The following is a 22,950-nucleotide window of genomic DNA, read 5'->3' on the forward strand; positions in this document are numbered from 1 at the left end:
TGAAAATTCCTGAAATACCTGGAGTAGGTAAATTGGTCTGAGCGCAGCAGGAACACCAGCTGTGATGTGAGAACTGACATAACATTCAACAGTGGCAATGTTTGAGAGGCATTTTAAATCATCCTCATATTTACTCCGACACAAAACCACACAAAAACATCACTTTATGTTCAAATACCTTTTCCAACGAGCATGGATTTAACCTTTGACAAGAGGCAGTAAATTGTGTCCTATAGCTCTTTTACAGCCTCCCACCGTAATGTTGGACGTGTTAGTTTACCCTGCTGATTTATGTCGCAGGCCGGTATCTGCAGCAGTGTCTATCCATGTGTCTGACTTGAAAGGAGTTTCAATAAATCAACCCGCCCTCTGTCTCTAGCAATGACTCAATCAGAGGCCATTGGATTGGTGTTACTTCCACCAGTCTGAACTGAATGATTGAGAGCTGCCTGGTCATGCATCAATCGATTGTACCGTTGTTTTCTGCTCCTGTTTAAGACAGTGGGTGAATAAATCTTCACCTGCATGTGACGAAGCACAGAATTGGACCAGCAGTTCTTTGCTGGAGAGCCACCACGTGACCTGCACAGTAGTTAGTGTGTCCCCAAGAGGAGCAGCTGGCTGGTCAGAACGGACTGCAACAGACGAAGGGGGCGATATGTTTACTGGGGAAACTACAGATCACAATCCCCGGTATTAACAGCAGAGAAGCTGGAAAATGCAATTCTAGCAAGCGGACCAATCACAGTAATTGTTGTTCATGTTGCTGCGACGTGCAGTTATGTTTCTGGGTACGTGAACATCAGGCTATGGTGTAGGGCATGCACCTACAGAGAGGTTACGCTGTAGGTGCGGTGTAGATTCAACACAGAGCATAAATCAAGCTTTACTCTGATTCAAGGACTACATAGTTGATGATGAGAACAGACGTCCCCACATGTCAAGTGTAATTCATTTTTAATTCACAGACACTAAAGTAATCATTACCTAATATTTAATCAAGATTGTATCTCTCAATCTGTTCCTTGAGTAACTAATCATTATCTTCCAGTTCTTGAGTATGTGTTTATCAAACTAACAATCATGCAAAGCCTTTCTCAAGAACCAGTTTGGTTTGTTCACTCTGGGCTACTATAGAAACATGGCGGTGCAACATGGTGGAAAACAACCAGCTTCCTTAAATAGATTTTGGTAATATGTTAATTTTTCAAAAATAATCCTCCCAATAAGAAAGTAAGGACATCCATCAGTCTATAGATTGTGTAGCAGACTCCATGACAGGTTCATAATTAATGGTTACAATTTCGCCCGTCGTGTCTTGTTAATACCAAGATAAGTCAAATTCTCCTCAGACTCGGATGTTTACATTTTCATGTTGTGGTGTTTATTTAGTAAACGTATAAAATATGCACCATATGCATTACAACGGCGTGGAAGCATGTGTGTGTGTGTTTGTGTGTGTATGACCACTTGCACACAGATTGAACACAAATTTTCTCATGAACTTTGACTCTTGCTGTGTTTAGCGCTGAGGACTCGTGGCCTTGGGTTGATTCACAGAATTGTGGCTGAGTCAGGCTCCGTCTGCTCGGACACACCAACAGGAAAAAACACTCTGATAGAAGCCGCGGGGGTTTTAACCAACAAAAGGACTTAAACTTGTAACCTACACTTGCTCAAATTGTTTGCCCCTGATTAAGTGAGTTTGCATCCCTGTTATATAAGCTCACAGTTGACTTGACTGAATGGATTTTCTATAAAACTTCAATTTGTGAGCACAGCTATGCCAAACCTGTAAAAACAAAAAATCAGTTTAGTTCACTGCCACTAGGGGACTGCTCAGGGTAATGTTTCCCATACTGATCCTCTCCTCATGTCCTTGCATAGTTTTCTCAGCATCTCTCTCTCCTGTGTTAGTAGCACGGGTGGCCGGGCCATGTGAGAAATAAAAAGAGGACTTTGTTTCCCAGTGGAGAGAAACAGTTGGACCTGGACCAGCCTCGGGTCAGGAGAACTTCTCTTTTGTACACCCCTAATCATCTTTCCTTTAAGGGCATGTTTATGTTTGCACATTTTTCCCCCTCGATTGTGCTGAAGGGGGCTGAACTCATGAGAATGCTGTTGGTTAAGTCTCCTTGTATCATGCAGTGCCTCTCCTCAGCACGCTGTGTAGGCATGGAGGCACGGTCTCAGCATCCTACCTTTCTCATGGCCATTTTTAGGCCGCAATCTGGCACAAAATACACAGCACAGACATCGTCAAGTGGTAAGTCACTGATCCAGAAAAGATCGTTTGTGGGAAAACACTATTTGCAACTGTTTCGACCATAATGATGCTGCAATGAGTAACCGTGACGGGGTCCAAAAAAAGAAGAAGAAGAAAACAAACATTGGGAATGTTCAGAGTTAAATTACAATGATTGCGTCCTTTAAGAGAAAACAACGTGAACACTTTGTCTTTCCCTGACGCTCCTGCAGACAGCTGTGCTGCTGAGCGTAAGGTGTATTTCTGTCCGGGACAGATCTCCAACTTCTCATTATAACTTTGTCTCCTTTCACTTCCACCCTTTTTCCCTCTCCTTACTCACCCTTTCTAATCCTCTTTCACACATTCAGACTGAAAATCTCTCTTCGCTCGCCTCAATCTTTGTCCCTCTTTTCTTATCCTTGCCCTCACCCAGCTCTGTGTCTTCCAGGAGTGCTTGGAGGCGTTTCCGCTCCCAAACATCCCCATGAGCTCTGTTCTCCCTAGTGGGATATTAATAGGAGAGAGGAGGGGGGACATTGAAACACACTCCCAGGAGAGACGAGGGTGGGAAGTAAGAAGTGGGGAAAGGGCCGGGGCTCCACAGTTGCCGGGAGCAGCGGCCATAAATCCATCATGTATGAATTGCACGCACACATGCAGACATATGCAAGCAGAGTATGCTCTTGTAGAGGAAATATGAAATAAAACAACAGAGAAACAGAGATTAAAATACACAAAGAAACCTACTTTAATTTCATCTAAACACTATTTAAGCACACTTGATTCTCCCACAGAAAGTCCATAAAAATCTGCAGTCATTTCTTTTGAGAGCAGAAAATCTCTGAACAGAATATTTTTCATTGTTGAACAAAGTGACAAAACCAAGAATAATAAAATATACTGTCACGCTTACTCTGTTTATTAACTTCACAGATAAAGTGAACCCATGGAAAACCCATATGTTTGATTTCACGGATTTATAGTGACTTTATTGGGCTTAAAGCTGGATTTATACTTTACAGTTATGATATGTAGGAATTCAGCATTAAAATGTCTAAAAATGACTAGACCTTTGTTATATATTTTGTTGAGTTGTGTACTTTCACTATCCCAAATTTTTTCCCAGAGAAATCAACAAGTTTACTCAATGTGCGTTTCATTAGGTCACTGTCACCACTTTCGAGAAAGGGAAGTTGGCAAACGAGACTAAATTTAAGGTGATAAAACTTTAAAACATGACCTCGTCTGTGAACATTTGTGCCTGAGCCATCAGTAGTGGTGGCTGTTTTAATGGTGTATACATCAACAGTGAATTGAGTTTGACGGCAGGAACCTTTGTGTTTATTTTGTTACTCATGCAGTGTTTATCTGCCCCAAACAGCCAGTCCATTTTACTGTACACTAGCCGTAAGCTAGCGTTAGTGCACAGTGGCACACACCGGGTATGTGTGTGTCTGTGTGCTTAAATTCAATACAACTCTCTGTGAATTCTGGTACTGACCAGAGACTCTGCTTCTCTCTCTTCCTTTACCCCTTCATGAAGTCGTCAGCAGTCAACATTACAGAACATAAACACCTGGAAACGGACATCAGAATAACCTCCCCAGCTCCTTCCTCTTGTCCGATTATGGTCACTTCTGGCACCAACAAGATGGTGACAGCTGTGATGCCAAACTTGAGGCATCAGAACCCCAAATCAATGGGTGACGTCATGGGGGGTTTACAGTTGGTTACAATAATGAACACATGGTTAAGGTTAGGGAACTGAACCTGACATTTTGTGTCTGATTAATCCACCGCAATCTCCTCCCAACATGGACTTTGGCAGTCTATAATACTTTGATTTGACTTCCTCCTTTGCTCCTTGTGTAGGCTTCGAAGCTACACTGTAACCCTGTAACGCACAACCATGAATGTACCACGTGATGACTGGTCCTCAGCTCAACTTCAAGAAGACCACAATATGTAGTTAGCCATTCACTTTATGTGCCCATTTTATCTGATTCAACTGATAGTGTTAACAAGTGGAGCAAAAACAACCTGTCAACGGAGGTGAGCAGAGGGCAGATGAAACCTGTCAAACCAAAATATTAGTGCAACATTGCGACCACAAGGTCTTCATCACACTGGTATTTGACTTTCACCTCACAATAATTTAACAGTGCCACCTCTAGCTGTCTGTTGTTTTAAGTTAAAATGTTTCTATTTTCTCACGTACAGTTTGTTTTCCATAGTAGTAATGTTCACGTGACAAAGACCATGACAGGTACACCTGAAGAATTTCACCAAACCAAAGTCACCTTGACATGTGGAGCGGTAAACAAACGTTTTAAATGTGCCTTAGGGGGAGTAATGCAGTAAAGGGGGTGGGGGAGTGCGTGTCTTCAAAAATGCTGTGGTTCCATATCCCCCTCCAGCAGATGGTTTGTGTCCCATCAGGCAAACACATTTAGGGAGTCGAGGTCATCTTATGGACCGAGGAACTGTTTACCAACTCAGCATGTTTACTTCAGAGGTAACAATGGATCCTAGTGTCAGCAATATTGCAAATCGATGTTTTTCTCTTGTCCGCCTGCAGTGATGGATCACTTTAGAGGACCTCAAAGTGACAAAGAATGAAGCTGTGATGTTATGTATTGTTCAAGCATACACATCGTTCTTGACCCATCTTAAATCTGATGGATAAAAACTGAAGAGTCTGTCAGTCTGTCTGCGCTCCAGTTCCTCCACCACTGGCAGCAGCAGCCATCAGGCAGCAACTACCCACCTCCTTCACGACTTCTAAAAATGACACAGATTGTGACCTATGTCGTCTCACTTCTCCTTCTCTGTTTGCTCCGCTTTTTTATCAGACATCAGCAAAAGTCGCCCTGCCACAGTTTTGTCAGCGCTAGCAATTTGGCCGAGGACCAGACCAGTTATTCTGCTCCAAATGCCATTTTTAAACCTTTATCTCTACAGCAGATTGACAATGGCTCCAATTTGAGCCCAAACAGGAAACAGAGTGTAAACAAAACTCCTGTTGTAAAATTTGAGCAAGTAACTATTAAATCTTGTAGTCCCTGTTGTAGTGCAGGCAGATTGGCATTTATTTTTTTATGCAGTCTTGGAACCCACTGACTTTAATCTGAAATGATTTTGCCTCTGGGGACTTCCGGGGTAGCTCGCCGATATCCGGATAACAGATATCCGGGCCAAGACTTCCTCTTCCGTGTGCCAGTCATTGTTTAAAGTCCGATTGGCAACTTGACACGAGAAATGAGTTCGACTTATCTCGAAACAATAAATTAAGATAAAAAAGGTTAAATCTTTGTCAGACAACAGCCGATGTGTTTTGAGATTGCATTTCATACACATTTCGATTGACTTGAAACGCCTTCTGACTGTTGCTCGCCACACTGACTGTTTACCTGCATGCAACTTAAGCCTGCTCAAACATTGTTTTTATGATTTCAGTAAACAGCTTTCTTTCACATCTACAGTTTGATTTAAAATAAGAAAACCTGTAAAACAAACAGAATTCAACTCTTGACAAGTAATATTCTCTCACCACTTCCCTTTCAGGGTTTCACTTTCATGATGTTTGTTGTTGGTGTGGGACATCTCAGAACAGATTCACAGCTAAGAGAAATGATGAAACCCAGGACACCGATGTGGGAGGACAGTGATCTATGGAGCACTACAGCAGCTCAGTGGTGGCTGACAGTGTTGACAAGTGGAGGTGAAGATGGGCCTGTCAGAGGTGAGCGAAGGGCAGATAAAAGCCGGCAAAGACAAAATGTTTCTCTTTGGCTGCTGTCCTCATATACACAAACTGACCCATCTTTTCCATTAGTAATAGTCAAATAGCAATGACCTTTGAACACACGCACATGCATTTGCACACAGACACACGTTGAAGTCACATGACATAGAAAAATTGTGGCCAAATGATTAATTCCAACTGAACAAATCAACGGATGAAGTAAGTAGAATAAGACAGAAATGAAAACTTTCAGGAGAACTGAGGGGGAAGCAGCACCTGACCACAGACTGTTCATTCAAATTTTCAATTAAAGAAACTGAGCGGCAGAAGTGAGAGTAAGTCTGTCAAAAGCAGGTCAGGAACAACAGATGCAGAACTCTGGTTTTAACCTTCAAGTCTCGAGCAATTCTCAAGTTACTGTTGTGACAAATAGCACAAGTCAAGTTGAGTCCCTGCTATAAGTCAAGCAATGCAAGTCAAGTCATGCAAAATTTAACGTTAGCTTTGCAGCTAATGTTTGACCGGCCAATAAGTTAGCTGAAAAGACACATTCATGTACCTTTCTGTCTGGGTTTTGTAGTGATTGTAGTGTTTATAGAACCCTGAAGGATGTTTTTGTGTAACCTTCAGGGAACGTTTCCTGGAGGTTATTTGTTTTCTAACTTCTAAAGATTGTTCCCAAGTTTATTAATCACTCTGAGGAGTCTTGTAAGCCTAACAGGATTTGGTGAAGGGTGTTGCTTTCACTCATAAAGGATAGCAAATGGGTAGAGAAAGTTAAACAGCGGATAGAAGAGCTTGTGGCTGGAAGTCAGATGATGAAGTAAAGGTTAAGCCATTTTGTGATGGAAACTAGAGGAATAACTCTAGTAATCAGACAGCTGTTGATAAAACTGATGCAGCCTGTAATTGTAATAAAGGGGCAGGCTGAGGCCATGAAAACAACTCATCACAGCTGAGTGATGCTACTGATGAAGATGAGATGAAACTTTTATGATCCCTGTGGAAAATAAGGGACTAATTTAACATGCTTCAGCCCTGTGAGTAGTGCAGAATTATTTAAAAGTCCAGAGTGACATCATTGATGTTCCTAATTTTTAGACACCACACAAGCTGTAAACGGACCCAAAAAGTCGGCTTCTTGAAAACTGCTTGTGTCAGTTTATGACACTAATGTAACCATGTTTTTTTTTTTTTTTTAAAAGTGTTGGTCATGTTATTTCTGTTTCCTTTTAACTTCCTACACTGAATAATTGTGGGATTGCGTGTTGCATTTGGCATTTTGTTATCCCATTACACATGACAAGCTGGTGTTTAACTCAGATGTGGTTTATAACAGCAGATTACACGGACCTATTTCTCAGTGAGCTCATTGTTTATCACAAGAATCCAAGTCCAAATGTAGACAAGACTAGTATTGATTTCCTTCCTGATTTTCAAAAAAGGGAAGTTAAACCTTCAGTGCATGATACCATCCGTCTCGAAGTGTGTGTGGGGGGAGAACATCTTTTCCTCACTTCGGGACATGGTTATACAATATCCTACACACATGCGTGGTCTTTGTTATTTTTTCCTCTCAATCCTGACCCAGGGTGAGTCGATATTCTCTGCTTTTGTGTTTGCTTGTATTTGTAAAGTGCTTGTGGGTGTAAAAGTGACGGTGTGTGTGCAGGAGGGTGGGTGCATTTGTGTGCTTGACATTTCAGAATTACATCGAAATCTAGTTCGATTAAAGTCCTTGATGTCTTTCACAGTGTCTTCCAGCACCCTTAAGGTCACTGGCTTCTATGGAGACAATGTGACTTTGTCCTGTAGCCATGACACCCAAACTCACAGCGTCCTGTTCCTGCGTTTCTGTTGGGGACGAGGGAAGGTGCCCATATCCAAATGCTCCAAGACCATCCTCTCCTTCGAGGAAGGGGCTGTGAGTTACAGGCAGTCCCCCAGGTACAAGCTGCTGGGCAGGTTGGCAGACGGAGACGTGTCCCTGACCATCGTGAATGCTCAGTGGACTGATGCTGGGGTGTACGGCTGCAGGGTGGAGATCCCAGGGTGGTTCAATGACCATAAGGCGAACGTACACCTGGTCATCGAGGAAGGTAATGCTCATGAAAATCATCCAGGGTGAACTCATGCTGATGCTTTGGGATGGCAACCGACCCGACCTACAATCCCAAAGCATCAGTATTTAAGTTAACTTTAAGTTATTTCTTTTATTCCAGCTCCTGCAGAACATCCCGTCACCGAGGACTGGACACAAGGTGAGCACTCGCATGTGTGAATGATTGAATAAATGATGTTAAAATGTGGTTATGATCCCTTTCTCTTTTTCTGCAAATCTCTAAATGTCTTTAAGAATCTTTTTTTTTTTTTTTTCAATGTTTTGTTTTAAGGACAAAACATACTGTAAATCATTGCATAACATTTTAAATAAACTCTGTTTTTTACACGGTTGTAACTCACCATTTCAACTAGTTACAGAAATAGTGACGACATCTGCACCTCAAAATGAAGACGTTGGTGACCCAAGATTTGACTTAATTGGAAACCCATTGGATGAAACAACTGAGGTATGGCAGTATTTATTTCTTAAATTAGGAAATAAATTAATTGGTTAAAACAAATATTCACATGAGAAAATGTATACAAATAATTATACTTTTTACTGCACAGGAGGCCCCACGAGTGAATGAAGAGGAAACCTACGGTGTCTTTATGTTTGAGGTAATGTTTTTAAATGAAAATTTATATAAAACTGAAGGAAAATGCACAGCTCGTCTGGAGTGTTGTTTCAATAAGACTTAAAAAAGAGCCCACAGTTTTGATGCAGTCTGTTTAATTTATTTATGACCAATGTTTGGGCACATCTGGTCTTCTTCAGCAGCTTTTCTATAATCAACAATATATATGAATTCAACTGTATGTGATACTGCACATGTGTAGGTGTAAGTTTAGGCTGGAAGTGAGAAATGGAAAGTACAGAAATAAATTACAGTTTTCAATATACCATGTATTTATGGCACATATTTCAAACAATGTGCCAATTATAATTGACCTAGTCCCTCACGATAAGGTTTATTTTCATTGCAGGAAAAATTCAAAGCCTTCCTGGGAGTCGGAAACATTGGCAGGGCGGCAGCTCTTTTCCTCCTCACCATAATCGTAATCCTCGTCTTTATTTTCCGTAAGTGTGGAAGGGCTTATGCTTTGTGACTCATGTGCCATTCAGATTAATTTTACACATTCAAAGTGGGTGTCTATTGAACATCTGAAGTCACCGAGTGCGTCTTCCTCTTACAGACTGAGAATATCATTAAATGTTTGCATTTCCTCAAACCAGGGAGAGCATTTCTGCCGGGGAGGAAGCTTCAACAGCTCAACACCTCAGCTGCTGAGAACATCTATGAAAGTGTCCCAATGTTTGACTGATGGTCAACGTGAGAACAAAGGAGTCTGCCGATTTCTGATAGCTAAATGTGTCTGCTTGTCATGCTCTGAATCTATCCACGTTTTAAATGCTTATCTGTTAATAAATAAGAATCAATAAGAGAGCAGAAATATAAACCATTTCCCCAGTAAAGCAGCTTACAGTGTCCCTCTATTTATAGATGGCATTGACAGAGGCAAGTGTGAGTCACATGTGGCTGAGTAGATGCAAAAATACCCTGCAGATTAATTAATTTACTTTTATTTTCTGTCTGTCTGCTTTAGTAGCCAAATTGATCTCTAAGACCTTAAAAGCTTGTGGATGGTTTATACTTGTGGACACGATGCCACCTTCTGGATACATTATTAAAAAAAACTAAAGAAGATTCCACTCAGAAAACGCTGCACACACATTGTTTGGGAGGGGAGATGGGAGAGCGAGAGGGAGGACACTGTGGGAGAAATGTGTATTCCCACCATTTGTTTTGAAGAAAGTAACATCTGAAGTGTATATTGAAAAATTCTGCTCACTAAACCTTCAATAAAACACATTATAGACAAACTCAGTTTTGTTTATGAAACACTAAATCCACACTCCACTCAATCCTAACTTTCATGCCATATTTCCAGTTTATGATTAAATTGATTAATGGCTGAATTTAGCAGTGAAACACTGTATTACAATTCTCTGTCTGATAGATGAAAGAAATTTGGTGTTTCTCTTTCTGCTCCCTCTTGTTATCAGGGAAATCAGAGGTGACAAAATAACTTCTGAATCAGTGAGATAAATGCTCTGAGTGAGGCTGTTAAGGTGTAGCAATTGCCGACTCCTGGCAGGCAAATGGTGGAACAAAAGCAAGCTTTAATGAAAAACTGATCAAAAAACAGGCAAGCGGCAAAAACTACAAAAACAAACCACTCAAAAACAAAACCAAGCGCGTACCGAATAAAGCAAGGGGAAGACTGGCAAGAACGCAGATGAAACGCGAGGAACAAACACAGAGCAAACACAGACACGCTGACAACAGAAAGACTTGGACTAAATACACAGGAGGCTAATCAGGGACAGGTGAAACTGATCCAGACAATCACAAGGAAGGGAAAACAAGACAGTGACGGGAAGTAACACACCATGGCACATGAGGATTAACCTTACGAAATAACACAGGACACAATAAAACTGGATGCCAACATCATGACAGGCGGTGACCCTCTGGTTTTGTGTTTCATGACTGATGAGGGAAAATCAGCTGAAATCTGTGAATCTTGCATGTTTTTTAAGGTCCTGTGTGTATGATTAAAGGTGTATCTATTGGTGTAAGTTGAATATTAACATCATAACTAAGTTTTCATACATTTACAATCATCTGAAATTAAGAATACTTTTGATTTCATTACCTTAGAATGAGCCTCCAGAGGGAGCGAGTCCTCTTCCTCTGAGTCTGCCACGTTGCACCTTCAGGTTTAATCCATAACAGTGAAACCAAATACTGGCTCTGTATTTCATGTTTTTAGTGGCCATTGTGGTGGAGGGTGAGTGTATTCAGTTGTTTGCAATCTGAAACCTCACCGCTAGGTGACACTAAATCCTACATACTGGACCTTTAAATTGTTGCTGCTGTATGCAACTCTCACGTTTACAGGTGTCAATGTCTTGTGACTATACCATAGTAACAATGTCTACCTCTATATCTATGGATAGATATATACTTCTATGAATATTAATAAATCAATTACATTTTTCTGTTGAGGAAAGTTGATCAAACTTTAAGGGGGGAATCAAGATATCAACTTATTTGTATTTTGAAATATTGCAGCAGTGAGTTGTACCAGCCACATGTTTGTATGCGTGATCAAAGAGGAAGTTCTGCTCTGGGTTGCCAAACATCCAGCAGCGCAAATGTTTACTCATCAGTCTAAGAAACATACAAAAGGTCCATGGCCCTTCAGTGAACCGGGCTGTCTGTTTTCATAAGTGTTATATTTCAGGACCTGATGAGTATACGTTTTGGAAAAGGAAGAAGATCATGAATCCAAAACGGTTTTGTGTTCGTGCTCACATGCTGACAACAAAAGTTAGGATTGAAGTTTTTTGAATATTTCTTACTAGTAATTTTGAAGACACTCAGTAGACTGCATACCTCCGCCAAGGCTCAACAGTCCCCTTCTGTACTCACTCATAGATACCAGCCACCTAAATGTGCCCATTTTTTTTCATCAAGATCCATACTCCCTGAGAAATTAATGAAAATATGAAAAAAGCAAGCAACCAACCAACCATATACAACACACAATAAGCTCTTTGGCAGAATTAAAAACATTTTTTCAGCATTTTACTGCAAAATGTCTGTTGATTTGAAGCTCTTTACCAAAGGGAGAATTTAAGAATGATTAAAACTTCAGAATTGTCCTCCTATCTCAGTCACTACATAAGAAAAACTAGTCTTTGTGTCATCACCCCTTAGCTGTTCTTAAATCACTGTAAACCACAGCCTCTTGGGGCTTATTGCTATAATAACAATCCAAATTAATGTCATTTTGCACTTATGTCGGAGTGGATTAAGGCTGGAAGTAAGATAGTGGACAAAGCAATATAACGGTTTTCAACATACAATATTACTTTGAATATACTGCATATTTATACTGTGTATAAGATTATGTTCCAATAACATTTAATCCAGTCCCTCACGATAAAGGTCATTTTTCACTGCAGGAAGAATTCAAGTGGGGAACATTTGTGGGATGGCAGCAATTTTCTTCCTCACCATAATCATAATCCTCGTAATTTATTTTCTGTAGGTGTGGAATGGATTATAGTTTGTGACTCGTGTACCATTCAGATTAATTTCACCCATCCTTGGAATACAGATCATATGTGATGATTTTGCAGAGAAATCCACTGCCAATATTAAGTACGAGTACGGGAAGTGCAGTGGGCTTCATTTAGTTGGAGTGGATGGTTGGATGGGCAGCATTTAATTTCATCAGACTGTAGTGCTAAATGTATTTTTCAACCAGTTTTACTACTACAACAACAACCTTCCCCTTAACTGAACCAAGTGTTTTAGTTACATATCCTAAACGATAGACCAACATTACTTTATTTACCATAACTACAATCTTTCCCCAACATCAACAACACACTGCACTTAAACACACAGACTGTAATTTCTGCAGCTCTCTCAATCAAATCAATTTTTTGTTAAACAACTACCAATGCTGATGAAAATCTACCTGACATGGCCAAAATGACAGAAATGTTCATGTATTAAAGTTTTATTCGTGTTACATTTAGTCACGTTCGCCGACTTCCTTCCTCACTCTAACATATTGTCTGTTGTTTCTCCAGAAGTTATAGCGATAGGTGACCAAATCAAGCGCACCGTTAACTGGAGTGAAATGGCAGATTTCTCTGGGTTTGAACATTGTTGGAAACATTTGGGATAATGTAAGAACTTAAAGGAGACATATTCTGCTCATTTTCAGGTTCATAATTTTATTTTGGGTTACTACTAGAATAGTTGTTTATGCTTTAATGCTCAAAATACACATCAGTTTTCTCGTACTGTCCAGTGCTACAGCGCTGTATCCCCCCCTCTGTCTGAAATGCTCTGTTTTAGCTCCTGTCTCTTTAAGGCCCGCCCCTCCTGAATACCCAGTCTGCTCTGATTGGTCAGCTCACACACACCTGACCCAGCACAGCTAACAACAACAGAGCAGCCGTGTTAAATCAATTCTTACGTGTCAAAGAACTGCTCGGCATTCATTATGCAAATGTATGACTCTGTGACGTAGTATAATGTCACAAAGTCACAGGATTTAAGGCAGGACTACTGACGAGGCGTTTCAGGAGCAGTGTTTTCTGTGGGAGAGAGGAGCTTCTGTTGGTGCAGACTCACAAATTGCACATGCACAAAAACACTGAAGGAAAGGAAAGAAACAAAAAAGCATAATAGGTCTCTCTAATAGGTTTAGCTATTTTTAGATGTTTTAATGTCACATATAATATCTTTAACTCTATTGTATGTAGATATTGGAGAGATAAATAAACAGTTGGCAATGAACATTACATCCAATGAACATGTCACTGAAATAAGGTTTTGCAGAATAGTCTCACATTTTGTCTGGATCTTTACACTCAGATTATCACTTAATCTCTTTATCTTTTTAAACCAGGGACTAGATTTCTGTTGAAGAATTTATCTCAACATGCTGAGAACATTTACAACCGTGCCCAGGAGCTTGAGTGACAGTCAGCATTACAGGAACAACAGAGTCTGCAGCTTTGTCTGAGGAACTTCTGTGTGAAGCAGTGCCTTTCCTGACGTTTGTTGATTTTATTTACTTGTTCAGCCTTAAAAAGGAAATCTTTTGAACTCTTATCTGTTCATCAGTATGGAACAACATGTACCGAGTCCTCTAAAGGAGCAGCTTATTGGGACATGCTATTCTCAGACTATAGTGAAATGTGTGTCACACGTGGCTCAGAAGATGCGAAAATATCCTGGAGATTAATTAATTCCCTTTTCTTGTTTTCTTTTTTTTTTAATTGGTGAATTTAATGTCACAGCATGAAAAATCTTGTGGAAGGTTTATACCTGTGGACACAATGCCACCTTCTGGACATGAAACATCATAATCAAAATATCAGAGGAGACAATTTCCACAATGAGAGTACAACGTACTGTACACTGTCATGAATGTCCACAGTTTGTTATTCTGTCCAAAGGATGAATTGCTGTTGTCACACATATATGCTCAATTTAAATCACATTATCAACACATTTTTGTTTAATATAATTTTACTTAATTTAAACACTGACATCATTTTCCATTTTGAGCTTTGTTCTGCCAAGAATACACTGTGAAAGCTGCTACACTGTATTTTACAACATGTTCTCACATTTCAGTGAGAAAAAGTTGCTCCTTCTCTGTTTCTGTTCTGGTTTTCATGTGCATTCTTAAGAAAAACAAATTCACCAAGAATATTGATTCTGTTCCTGTTTTGGCTGTATATATTTCTTTCCTTTTAAATTAGTGTAGCAGTGTAAGCAAAATCTAGGAAACCAGGGGTGAGGCGTCGTTTCTGAATAAGAGAGGGAAATGCCCTTAATGTGTCTGTGACGCTGTTTACAGGAATTCCAAATTTAAGGGCTGATGTGAGAATATCCTGTTAACTACGGCTGGACTGTGCTTTTTAGAAAAATGCTGTTGTATGCAACTTTCCCTTTTATTTTATATTATTTCCCCTTTTATTGCTGTGCTCCAGAGCACCTTGGTAAAATCTCTATTAGACTCTCTAGTCCACAACCGCCCATGGGCCAAAGTTGGTCCGCTGTAAGGTTCAATTTGGCCCGCCAGATGTTTCTACTGAAAGAAATATATAGTTATGTTTATACTGTTTTATTTTTTGAGGTAAAATGATCTTTAAATATGTAGGATCCCTCATTAGAAATCAGTTTCCAGAGTCAGTCACTTAGACAGACTTGGGATTCTGGTCCCATGAAAACCATAAAGTTTTCGGTCTGACTCTCAAAGGAAAAAGGTTTGGGCTCCCCTGCTCTAGTCTGAATGTTACTAAAACAATAGAATTTTTCTACTGAGGAGAGTATCAAACTTTAAGGAGAGAATCACAAAACTATTTATTTCCATTTTTTAAATCCTGTACCGTCTGTTGCCTAACTATGGGTTTATGGGAGTGATCAAAGAGGAAGTTCTGTTCTGAGTTACCAAACATCCAGCAGACCCAAATGTTTACTCAGCAGTCTAAGACACATACAAAAGTCCATGGCCCTTTAGTGAACCAGACTGTCTATTTTGGTCAGTATTCAATCTCAGGACTTAATGAGTTCATGTTTCTGGAAATGAAAAGGATTATGTATCCAAAACAATTCTGTCTTGTTTACATGCTGACTGTTTTGAATTTATAGTCGGAGTGTTTAGAGTCTTTTGAGTTATTTTGGTTATTTTCTACTGGAACAAAATATTTTCAAATGTCTGCTCGGTTAAATTTATGTGGATGCAAAGCTGCTCATCCATGGGAGAAGATTACGGCGTGACTTTTTAAAATTGCACTACATGGATTAAGAACAAGCAACACGGGTGAAGGCAGTGTGTTGATAACCTTAAGTCTGTCTCTGTCTAATCATCAAAATGAAACAGAGTACCATTTCAAGATTAGGGGAACCAAAACCACAGAAAAGGAAACAGCTCCTTTCTACATTCCTCTTCTGCCAGCAGAAGTTGTTTGTGTGAGCATATCAAGGTCAGCATCATGTGATCTGGAAAGATTTCAAAGCTGAAGCCACACTGTGGTTGGGTTTAGTGTCGTTTAGCAGGTGTACTAAATCCTTCGACTGAGTCTAAGACGAGAAAGTAAAATGATCTGTTTAGGAAGAAGACACTTCCCTTTGTGTTTCAGTTTCTTACTTTGTCTACTCCTTGGTATGTAATTTTAATTCAGTGATGATTAAGCAATTTTATTTCATTCATCTTTACCTAATATTCCTTTTTGCCAGCAGGACTTTCTACTTTTTCAGGTGGTGTGTCTGCAGGAGGCATCATAGCCACAGTGGGAACAGATGTCACTCTGCCATGCAACTATAATGCTAAGTACTACGGCAAGCTTTCTGCATGCTGGGGTCGAGGACCCATCCCCAACAGTGGCTGCGACAACGAGGTGATCAAGTCAGACGGGACGTCAATGACCAGCAGAAAGTCAGAGCGTTACCTGTTCATGGGTGATCTCAGTGCAGGTGATGTGTCGCTGACCATCAGGCAGGTTGAGGAGGGCGACTCGGGGATATACGGGTGCAGGGTGGAAATACCAGGCTGGTTCAACGATCACAAGCACCAGCAGACTCTGACGGTGATGGCAGGTGAGACCCACAGGGATGAATTATAACCTCTGCTGGGAGGGAAAAAAGTAAATTAATATTGTGAAATATGTGCTTAGTTACAGGAAAAATTGAGGCACGTTTGATTCATTTAGCTCATGAATGACTTAAATGATTAATCGATAGAAACATTGTTGGTAATTGTATTTTTATCTGTCAGTTGATTAATCAACTAATTGTTTCAGCACTATAGCATTACATTGGTGGAAAGTAACAAAAAACTTAAGTACAATATTGTACTTTACTTGAATATTTCCATTTTCTGCTAATCTATACTTCTACTTTTGTACATTTCAAAGATATCATACTTTTCACTCCACAACATGTATTTGATAATTTAAGTTACTTATGATGTGATACTATTCATCAACCATCGTTTATTCAGGGGACACTGGCTAGCATTAAGCACTATAAATACCCTGAAATCCCATTCATACAGGATATGAAACAGGCCAAGCACGGATATGAAACAAGCTAAGATAGAAGATGAAATGTAAGTTTATTTCTATAGCACATTTAAAAACAACCAGGCTCGAGAATCAACAATACAAATAAAACATCAAACAAACAGGGCACACAAAACAACAGTAATTAAGAAGGTGCCAAGCCATTTAAAACCTTAAAAACAAACAATACAATCTTAAAATCGATCCTGAGGCGGACAGGAAGCCAGTGGAGTGAGGCTAAAACTGGAGTGATGTGCTCATGTTTTCTGGTCTTGGTTAAAAGCCGAGCAGCAGCATTTTGCAACAGCTGTAATCTATGAAGAGATGATTCAGACCCACATACAGAGAGTTGCAGTAATTAAGCCCAGTTGTTACAAAGGCATGTATGATTGTTTCAAAATCTTGGTGGGGCAGATACGGCTTAACCTTGGCTAATAGTCTGAGCTGGAAAAAGCTGATTTTGACAACAGAACTAATGTGTTTGTCAAGCTTCAAAGCACCATCAATAATCACACCCACATTTTTGGTAAACGGTCGAGCGTATGACCATAGAGGGCAAAAAGTGCCAGCACAGCCATCCAGCCCGTCAGAATGACCAAAGACAACAAGTTCAGTTTTATTTTCATTTAAACAGAGAAAGTTCAGATCCAGCCAGGTTTTAAAATCACTCACAAGTGTAACGTTGGAAAAGATGTGGAAAAATTAACCCATGCTTTAACAGCTGCAACATTTCAATAATTAATCAATAATTATATACTAATCCAATAAGATAATACACAGTCTTTTAAAATGTCATATTCTGCATAATGAATACTTCTGCTTTTTGTGCTTTAAGTGTTTTTTAGTGTGTACTTTGATGAATACTTTTGTAAAGAATTTGAATGCAGGTCTTATACATGTAACAGAGTATTTCTACACCCTAGCATTACTACTTTTACTTAATTACAATATGTCAGTACTTCTTCTACCACTGCAGCATAGTTTTTCTTTCTTTTTAGTGCGTCCTAATCCCATGAAAGTGGAGACAAGAGAAGTGAAGGAGAGAGCCTTCACTGTTCGCTGGACTCCTGCGTTTGATGGCGGCAGGCCCATCACATCCTACAGGGTCGATATGAAAAACAAACAGGGTAATCACAGGAAATCTATCCCAGTAATTTTAATAGAATTTTAACATTCTGCGGCTAATTACATCGTAATCATACACTGCTGTTGCACAGCTTCCTGGGATACTGCAGTAAGTACTGAAGTCGCAAATCCTGAACTGACTCAGATGACTCTGGTGGACCTGCGACCGGCCAAGACCTACAACCTTCGCATGTTTGCTACCAACAGTATGGGCATAAGCGAGGCCAGTAACGTTCTGACAGTTACAACTAAAGAAGCAGGTACAGTCACTCAGCGTTTTTGGGTTCAAGAAATGATTTTTTGATGGATGGCCCCTTTAGAGTTTCTTTTCCCTTCAGCACCAGACGGTCCTCCCCTGGATATGGAGCTGGTGGGCCTCTCTCCTCACAGCATCAAAGCCACGTGGAAGGTAAAGCCACAAATTGTATAATGAGAATTTGCATATTTCTGATATTTAAAAAAAAAAAAAGGCTGGGGTCAAGGGTCATTCAGGTGCCTCCAGGGGGAACAAAATGGGGAGTCATTTACAGTCACTATAATACCATTGATACGTAACATGACAACTGAATGCATGAATATTTTGGTCGTTCGTTTCAAACTTTTTTCTGTAATTAAACGTCTAAATGCAAAATTCTTCACAGATGGGGGACCCTACATATCATCCTTTTAATTTAGACTTTGAGTGACTGGAAATAGTTTATATTAAAGCTGAAATATGGAACTTTTACATACAAATGACTGTCTTTTATATTCATGTCATTGCCAAATGAGTTCACAAATTCCTGATTAAGCCTTTACCCTCCAAAGAAATCTCTCTGTATTTAGCAGTACACCAGGTTTTTCATATGTTGTGTCTGTGGAGACAGCCTGCACTGAAACACCTGTGCCTGCATTTTTCAACCAAATTGTGGAAGTGAAGAGAGGAGTTGCTACAGCAACTATGTAGCGCTTATAGCAGGCAAACCTTAGTGCCACAAGGGGGAGACAAAAGGTCCATACTCCAGCTTTAAGTGATATATCTAAAGAATAAGAGTGCTAACACTTTGTTTCCTCTTGACCAGCCTCCGATGCCTGATCAGAGAAATGGGGTTCTTCGTGGCTACAGCATTAGCTACAGAGAGTATGACCCTGCAGGCAGACACTTTAAAAGGTGGCAGCACCTAAGTGTGTCTGCCACGCAGGAAGTGGAGAGCGTCATCCTGAGCAACCTGAAGCCTTCCACCAGATACAGCGTGATCATACAGGCCAAAACAAACGCAGGGATAGGACCTGCCTCAACTGCACCTCTCTGCTCCACTCTCAATGAAGGTATGTCTGGAAGTTCACTGTTATTGTTAATTATGATTCCAGTTCAATATCAAGTAATTTACAGAGATTGGTAAAATGTACTTTTTTCTTTTTCTAGTTCTCAAAACTACAACACCGTCAACTAGCATGTCTGCTTCAGCTGCTGCCACAGTGTGGGAAGTAGACTCTACAAGTATCACTTCAGGTGTGTGTTATTTGAATAGTGAGATTTAAAACATCTTGAGAACTATGTGGATTATGACTGGAAAATGTTTTTGTTTTTTTTAATCTATCCCAAGTGCACATAACTACGCCGGATAAGTCTGTTACTGCTGCCACAGACTGGGAAGACATCACTGCAATTTTCACGTCAGGTACTTCATGTGTTTCATCTGGAGTTTTTAGCCTCTCGTGCATGAATTGGTGAAAATCATCCATCCGGAGAAAATTTCTAATGATAATAATTTTTGTCCGAACATGAATATCATGAAACATGCAAATCACAAAAATTTGCCATGTGGTCATTAAGGAATGATTAGGACTTGTTCCACGGACACAGAATTGCTGTTACTGTGTCTCACATAAGACCTATTATGCTTTTTTGAGTTTTTTCTTTCCTTCAGTGTTTTATTAATGTTCCTGAGCATGTAAGAGGTCTCAAAAGTAAAAAAGTCCAAATGGCAGCTCCTCTCTTCACACTACCTCACCATATATATATACTGTATGTACATATATCCTCTGCTTCTCTTTGTTAAATGTCTCTACTGTGTGTCTCCTAGTGCCCCCGGATCCCCCAGTGGTTGAGTTAAAGGAGGTCAAAGGTAATGCATTTACTCTTTTATGGACTCCTGGGTTTGAAGGTGACAGCCCCATTACTGGATATTACCTGGAGTATAAAGCAGTTCATGGTAAGACAAGATCTCAATAGAGTAATTAAATCATTGTCACTTCACTTAAATTCAACCATGAAAGCTTTGGTAATATTCTTTAATATTCCTATTCCTAATATTCCTTAATAATCTTTTTCTTTTTCTTTTTACGCAGCCTTGTGGGATTACACAAAGACAGTTGTGGACTTTAGCCCCAACCAGACAGAGGCCACAATAATAGAGATGAATTCCTCAACATACAACGTCCGTATGTTCGCCAAGAACAGTGTGGGCACCAGTAAAGCCAGCAACATCCTCACCATCACCACTGGAGAAACAGGTGTTGTGTCTCTATTCTCACCGTCTCTTGTATGTTTCTATGGTACACCAGGCACAATAGGACTGGTGTTTTCATCACGCGACTCTTATTGATGCAGTGGTTCATTAACAATTGCTAAATTTGTCCCTCTACTTTTTCTCTGAGAGAAGAAGTAGAGGGACTTATTCACACCCCACATGGCAGCCCCTCACCCCCTTCTGTTTTTTTACACGTTTTTTTTCAGAATCACAGCTCCTCAGACCGCTCAAATCACACTCTGTGTCTACTCAGCTTGGTTCTTTCTTCCATTTATTGTTTTTGCATGTTTAGCAACACTTTGAAAACTTCGTCTTAGCTACTTCCTTTTGTTGTTGCCCGTCAGGTCATCAGACGCGTGATCTTGTTACCACCGTAACCACTGACACTCATGCTGCTGTAAGTACAAACTACCACAATGTAAAAATACTGTTAGTAAAACTATAAACAGTATAAAAAGTACTAAAAAGTATGATTATTACTCAGACATTGATGTAAAAGCAGGATTTTACTGTTATAGTCCTTTTTTTTTTTAAATTTAGGACTGAAAATGATTATTTTCATTATGGATTAATCTGCTGTTTATGTTTTTGATTAACCGATTGATTGTTTGGTTTGTTATGTGAAAATTTAAATAGTAGGCCTAATGAGACATATCTCTCAATAGAGGCTCAGAGCCCAAAGTTACATCTTCACAACGCTAGTTTTGTTAAACAAATACTGTAGTTCAAAGAATAATCAAAATATCAATTTTCTGTCAACTTGTCATTTCAGCTGTATGGGTAAACATATTTTGTGAGCTCTTTGTAGGCTGGGTTTTGCAAATGTGTAAACTAACCAGTAGTCCAACTTCAGCTAGCTAAAGTCAAGTATTTCCCCCTGAAAGGTAGCAGACAACCTCAAGTTTGTACTCAAGCAGGCCTACTTAGTCCATGACTGACTGACAAACAATATGAATATTAACAATGAACCACATGGCTGTGGGTATGTTTGCTTATACTGACAAGTTCAATCTACAGAGCTTCTTGTAGCTCATTATTCTATACACCAGACCTGTTTTCACAGCAGCCATTTTGACATTAAAACCGCAGGCTAAGTTAACCCAGGTGTTACTAATAACATGAATTAAGGCGCTGTACTTAAACAGAACAAAAGCTCCATTCATGTCATCAGTAACACCTGTGTTAACATACTGCTTCATGTCAAAATGACTAATGTGAAAAAGGTCAGCAAAAAACAAAGCAACATTAGCAGCTAGCTAGCTGCTGAACATGGGCCAAGATTAGCATCGAGCAAGCTAAACCCAACCCTAAAAGGAGAGTGAATTGGACTTACGTTCATGAGCTGGCCTGTAACACGACTCCAAATGAATGCTAATGTTTCTCTGTATCCACAGGATGTGAAAGTACACTGTTGTCAGTTAACTTGTTAGCCGAAGAAAGGACTCGATAACCTGGTGACTCAGAGGCTGCGTGTCTGTCAGCTTGTTTTAATGTTCTTCCTGTTAATGTTCGCAAGAAAAACAGAGCTTTGTCTCTTGACCTGTTGTTGAACTCTCTCTTGCTAGGCGAGCGTCGAGGAGAGTCAAGGCGGTCACCTGGCCGCCATCGTGGTGCCAGTGGTGCTGGTGGTGCTGATTGTTGCCGTAGTAACCACATGGCAAGTTCGACGTGAGTAACAATTATTATTATTATTATTATTATTATTACTGTCGGGGCATATTTGTATTTTGATCCTCACACTTTCTGTTCATAGGAATAAAGCAGAAAAAGGGCAGCCTGAGCATGTGAGTGGTTCTGGTATTTACCACATTTGTAGAGAATTAAGCCACACAAACACTTCACCTGTGCTGGACTGACTTTTTCTTCTCTGCAGATGGCTGTCCGGTGGAGCGCTACATTACAGAGGCTCTGAGCCACTACAAGAGCTGTGAAACTCAGTCACTCCATAGCCTAAAAACTCAATTACGCAATAGTTTTACATTTTATTAAATGTGCCAAGGAAGATTGTATATTTCTGTTTTATTATGTCGTCGAGGAAGGAAACAACCTGCGTCTTGAGCTGATTCAAACTAACCAAAGGAACAAATCATCTGAGAGAAACGTCGGACATCTGTTGTGTTTTTTAAAAGCCTTTTTCAATATTTTCTTCTTCAATATTGTTCATTTGTCTTTTTTGGTGTTTTCTCATGTATATCTTTTATTTAGTCTTTTTCATTACATTAACAATATAACAGCATCAATAAAACAATAACTTGTGTTTATTTCTCTGTAATGAAATGGTACCAAATCTTTGCTGTTTTTCTTTATGGTAATAAAGATTAGCAGTGTTCTTTATTGACAACTCCTCTTATTTTATTGGGTAAAACATTTTGGTTAAACCACCAAAAAATGCATGCTGTACCAGATGTGACTGTTTGATAATATGCCAAACAAATAAGCTGGTAAATAAAAAATAAAATGTTTTAGTGAAATTATTACAAATTCAAGTTCTATTTAAAATATCCTGTGCCCATGTTTAAGTTACGGCAACATTTCTGAAAATGGCTCCACT

At 39.7% G+C, this 22,950-nt stretch overlaps 2 protein-coding genes across 4 annotated transcripts; both read left to right on the forward strand.

Annotated features, from left to right (window-relative positions):
• Positions 1–7,479: 7,479 nt before the first annotated feature.
• LOC311257049 (hepatitis A virus cellular receptor 1 homolog) lies at positions 7,480–10,003 on the forward strand. Of its 2 annotated transcripts, none has more exons than XM_084352498.1 (7): positions 7,480–7,585; positions 7,748–8,092; positions 8,216–8,254; positions 8,469–8,563; positions 8,667–8,717; positions 9,084–9,177; positions 9,334–10,003. In XM_084352498.1, exons 1-7 carry the CDS (start codon positions 7,519–7,521, stop codon positions 9,420–9,422), a joined length of 780 nt encoding a protein of 259 aa, XP_084208624.1. In that variant the 5' UTR covers positions 7,480–7,518; the 3' UTR covers positions 9,423–10,003. The 2 variants fall into 2 exon arrangements, with proteins under 2 accessions (XP_084208624.1, XP_084208625.1); XM_084352499.1 differs by having other exon boundaries at positions 8,475–8,563.
• Positions 10,004–15,707: 5,704 nt separating this feature from the next.
• On the forward strand, positions 15,708–22,733 carry LOC311257176 (uncharacterized protein). Of its 2 annotated transcripts, none has more exons than XM_084352648.1 (14): positions 15,708–15,863; positions 15,938–16,297; positions 17,760–17,888; positions 17,979–18,146; positions 18,225–18,295; positions 18,948–19,194; positions 19,292–19,378; positions 19,473–19,547; positions 19,953–20,081; positions 20,218–20,382; positions 20,744–20,796; positions 21,965–22,067; positions 22,153–22,183; positions 22,273–22,733. In XM_084352648.1, exons 1-14 carry the CDS (start codon positions 15,800–15,802, stop codon positions 22,328–22,330), a joined length of 1,740 nt encoding a protein of 579 aa, XP_084208774.1. In that variant the 5' UTR covers positions 15,708–15,799; the 3' UTR covers positions 22,331–22,733. The 2 variants fall into 2 exon arrangements, with proteins under 2 accessions (XP_084208774.1, XP_084208775.1); XM_084352649.1 differs by having other exon boundaries at positions 15,941–16,297.
• The last annotated feature ends 217 nt before the right edge of the window (positions 22,734–22,950 follow it).

Source organism: Pagrus pagrus (genome assembly GCF_965226575.1).
Source record: "Pagrus pagrus genome assembly, chromosome: 5".
Lineage (NCBI taxonomy): Eukaryota > Metazoa > Chordata > Actinopteri > Spariformes > Sparidae > Pagrus > Pagrus pagrus.

What these genes read in the sequence shown, in the direction of transcription:
- LOC311257049 (XM_084352498.1), top strand. Translation starts at nt 7,519, where the DNA reads ATGGTTATACAATATCCTACACACATGCGTGGTCTTTGTTATTTTTTC. An exon ending in ACACCTGGTCATCGAGGAAG is followed by an intron (nt 8,093 to 8,215) that starts GTAATGCTCATG and finishes CTTTTATTCCAG; the next exon opens with CTCCTGCAGAACATCCCGTC. An exon ending in CACCGAGGACTGGACACAAG is followed by an intron (nt 8,255 to 8,468) that starts GTGAGCACTCGC and finishes CATTTCAACTAG; the next exon opens with TTACAGAAATAGTGACGACA.
- LOC311257176 (XM_084352648.1), top strand. Translation starts at nt 15,800, where the DNA reads ATGATCTGTTTAGGAAGAAGACACTTCCCTTTGTGTTTCAGTTTCTTA. An exon ending in GGAGTATAAAGCAGTTCATG is followed by an intron (nt 20,082 to 20,217) that starts GTAAGACAAGAT and finishes CTTTTTACGCAG; the next exon opens with CCTTGTGGGATTACACAAAG. An exon ending in AACCACATGGCAAGTTCGAC is followed by an intron (nt 22,068 to 22,152) that starts GTGAGTAACAAT and finishes TTCTGTTCATAG; the next exon opens with GAATAAAGCAGAAAAAGGGC.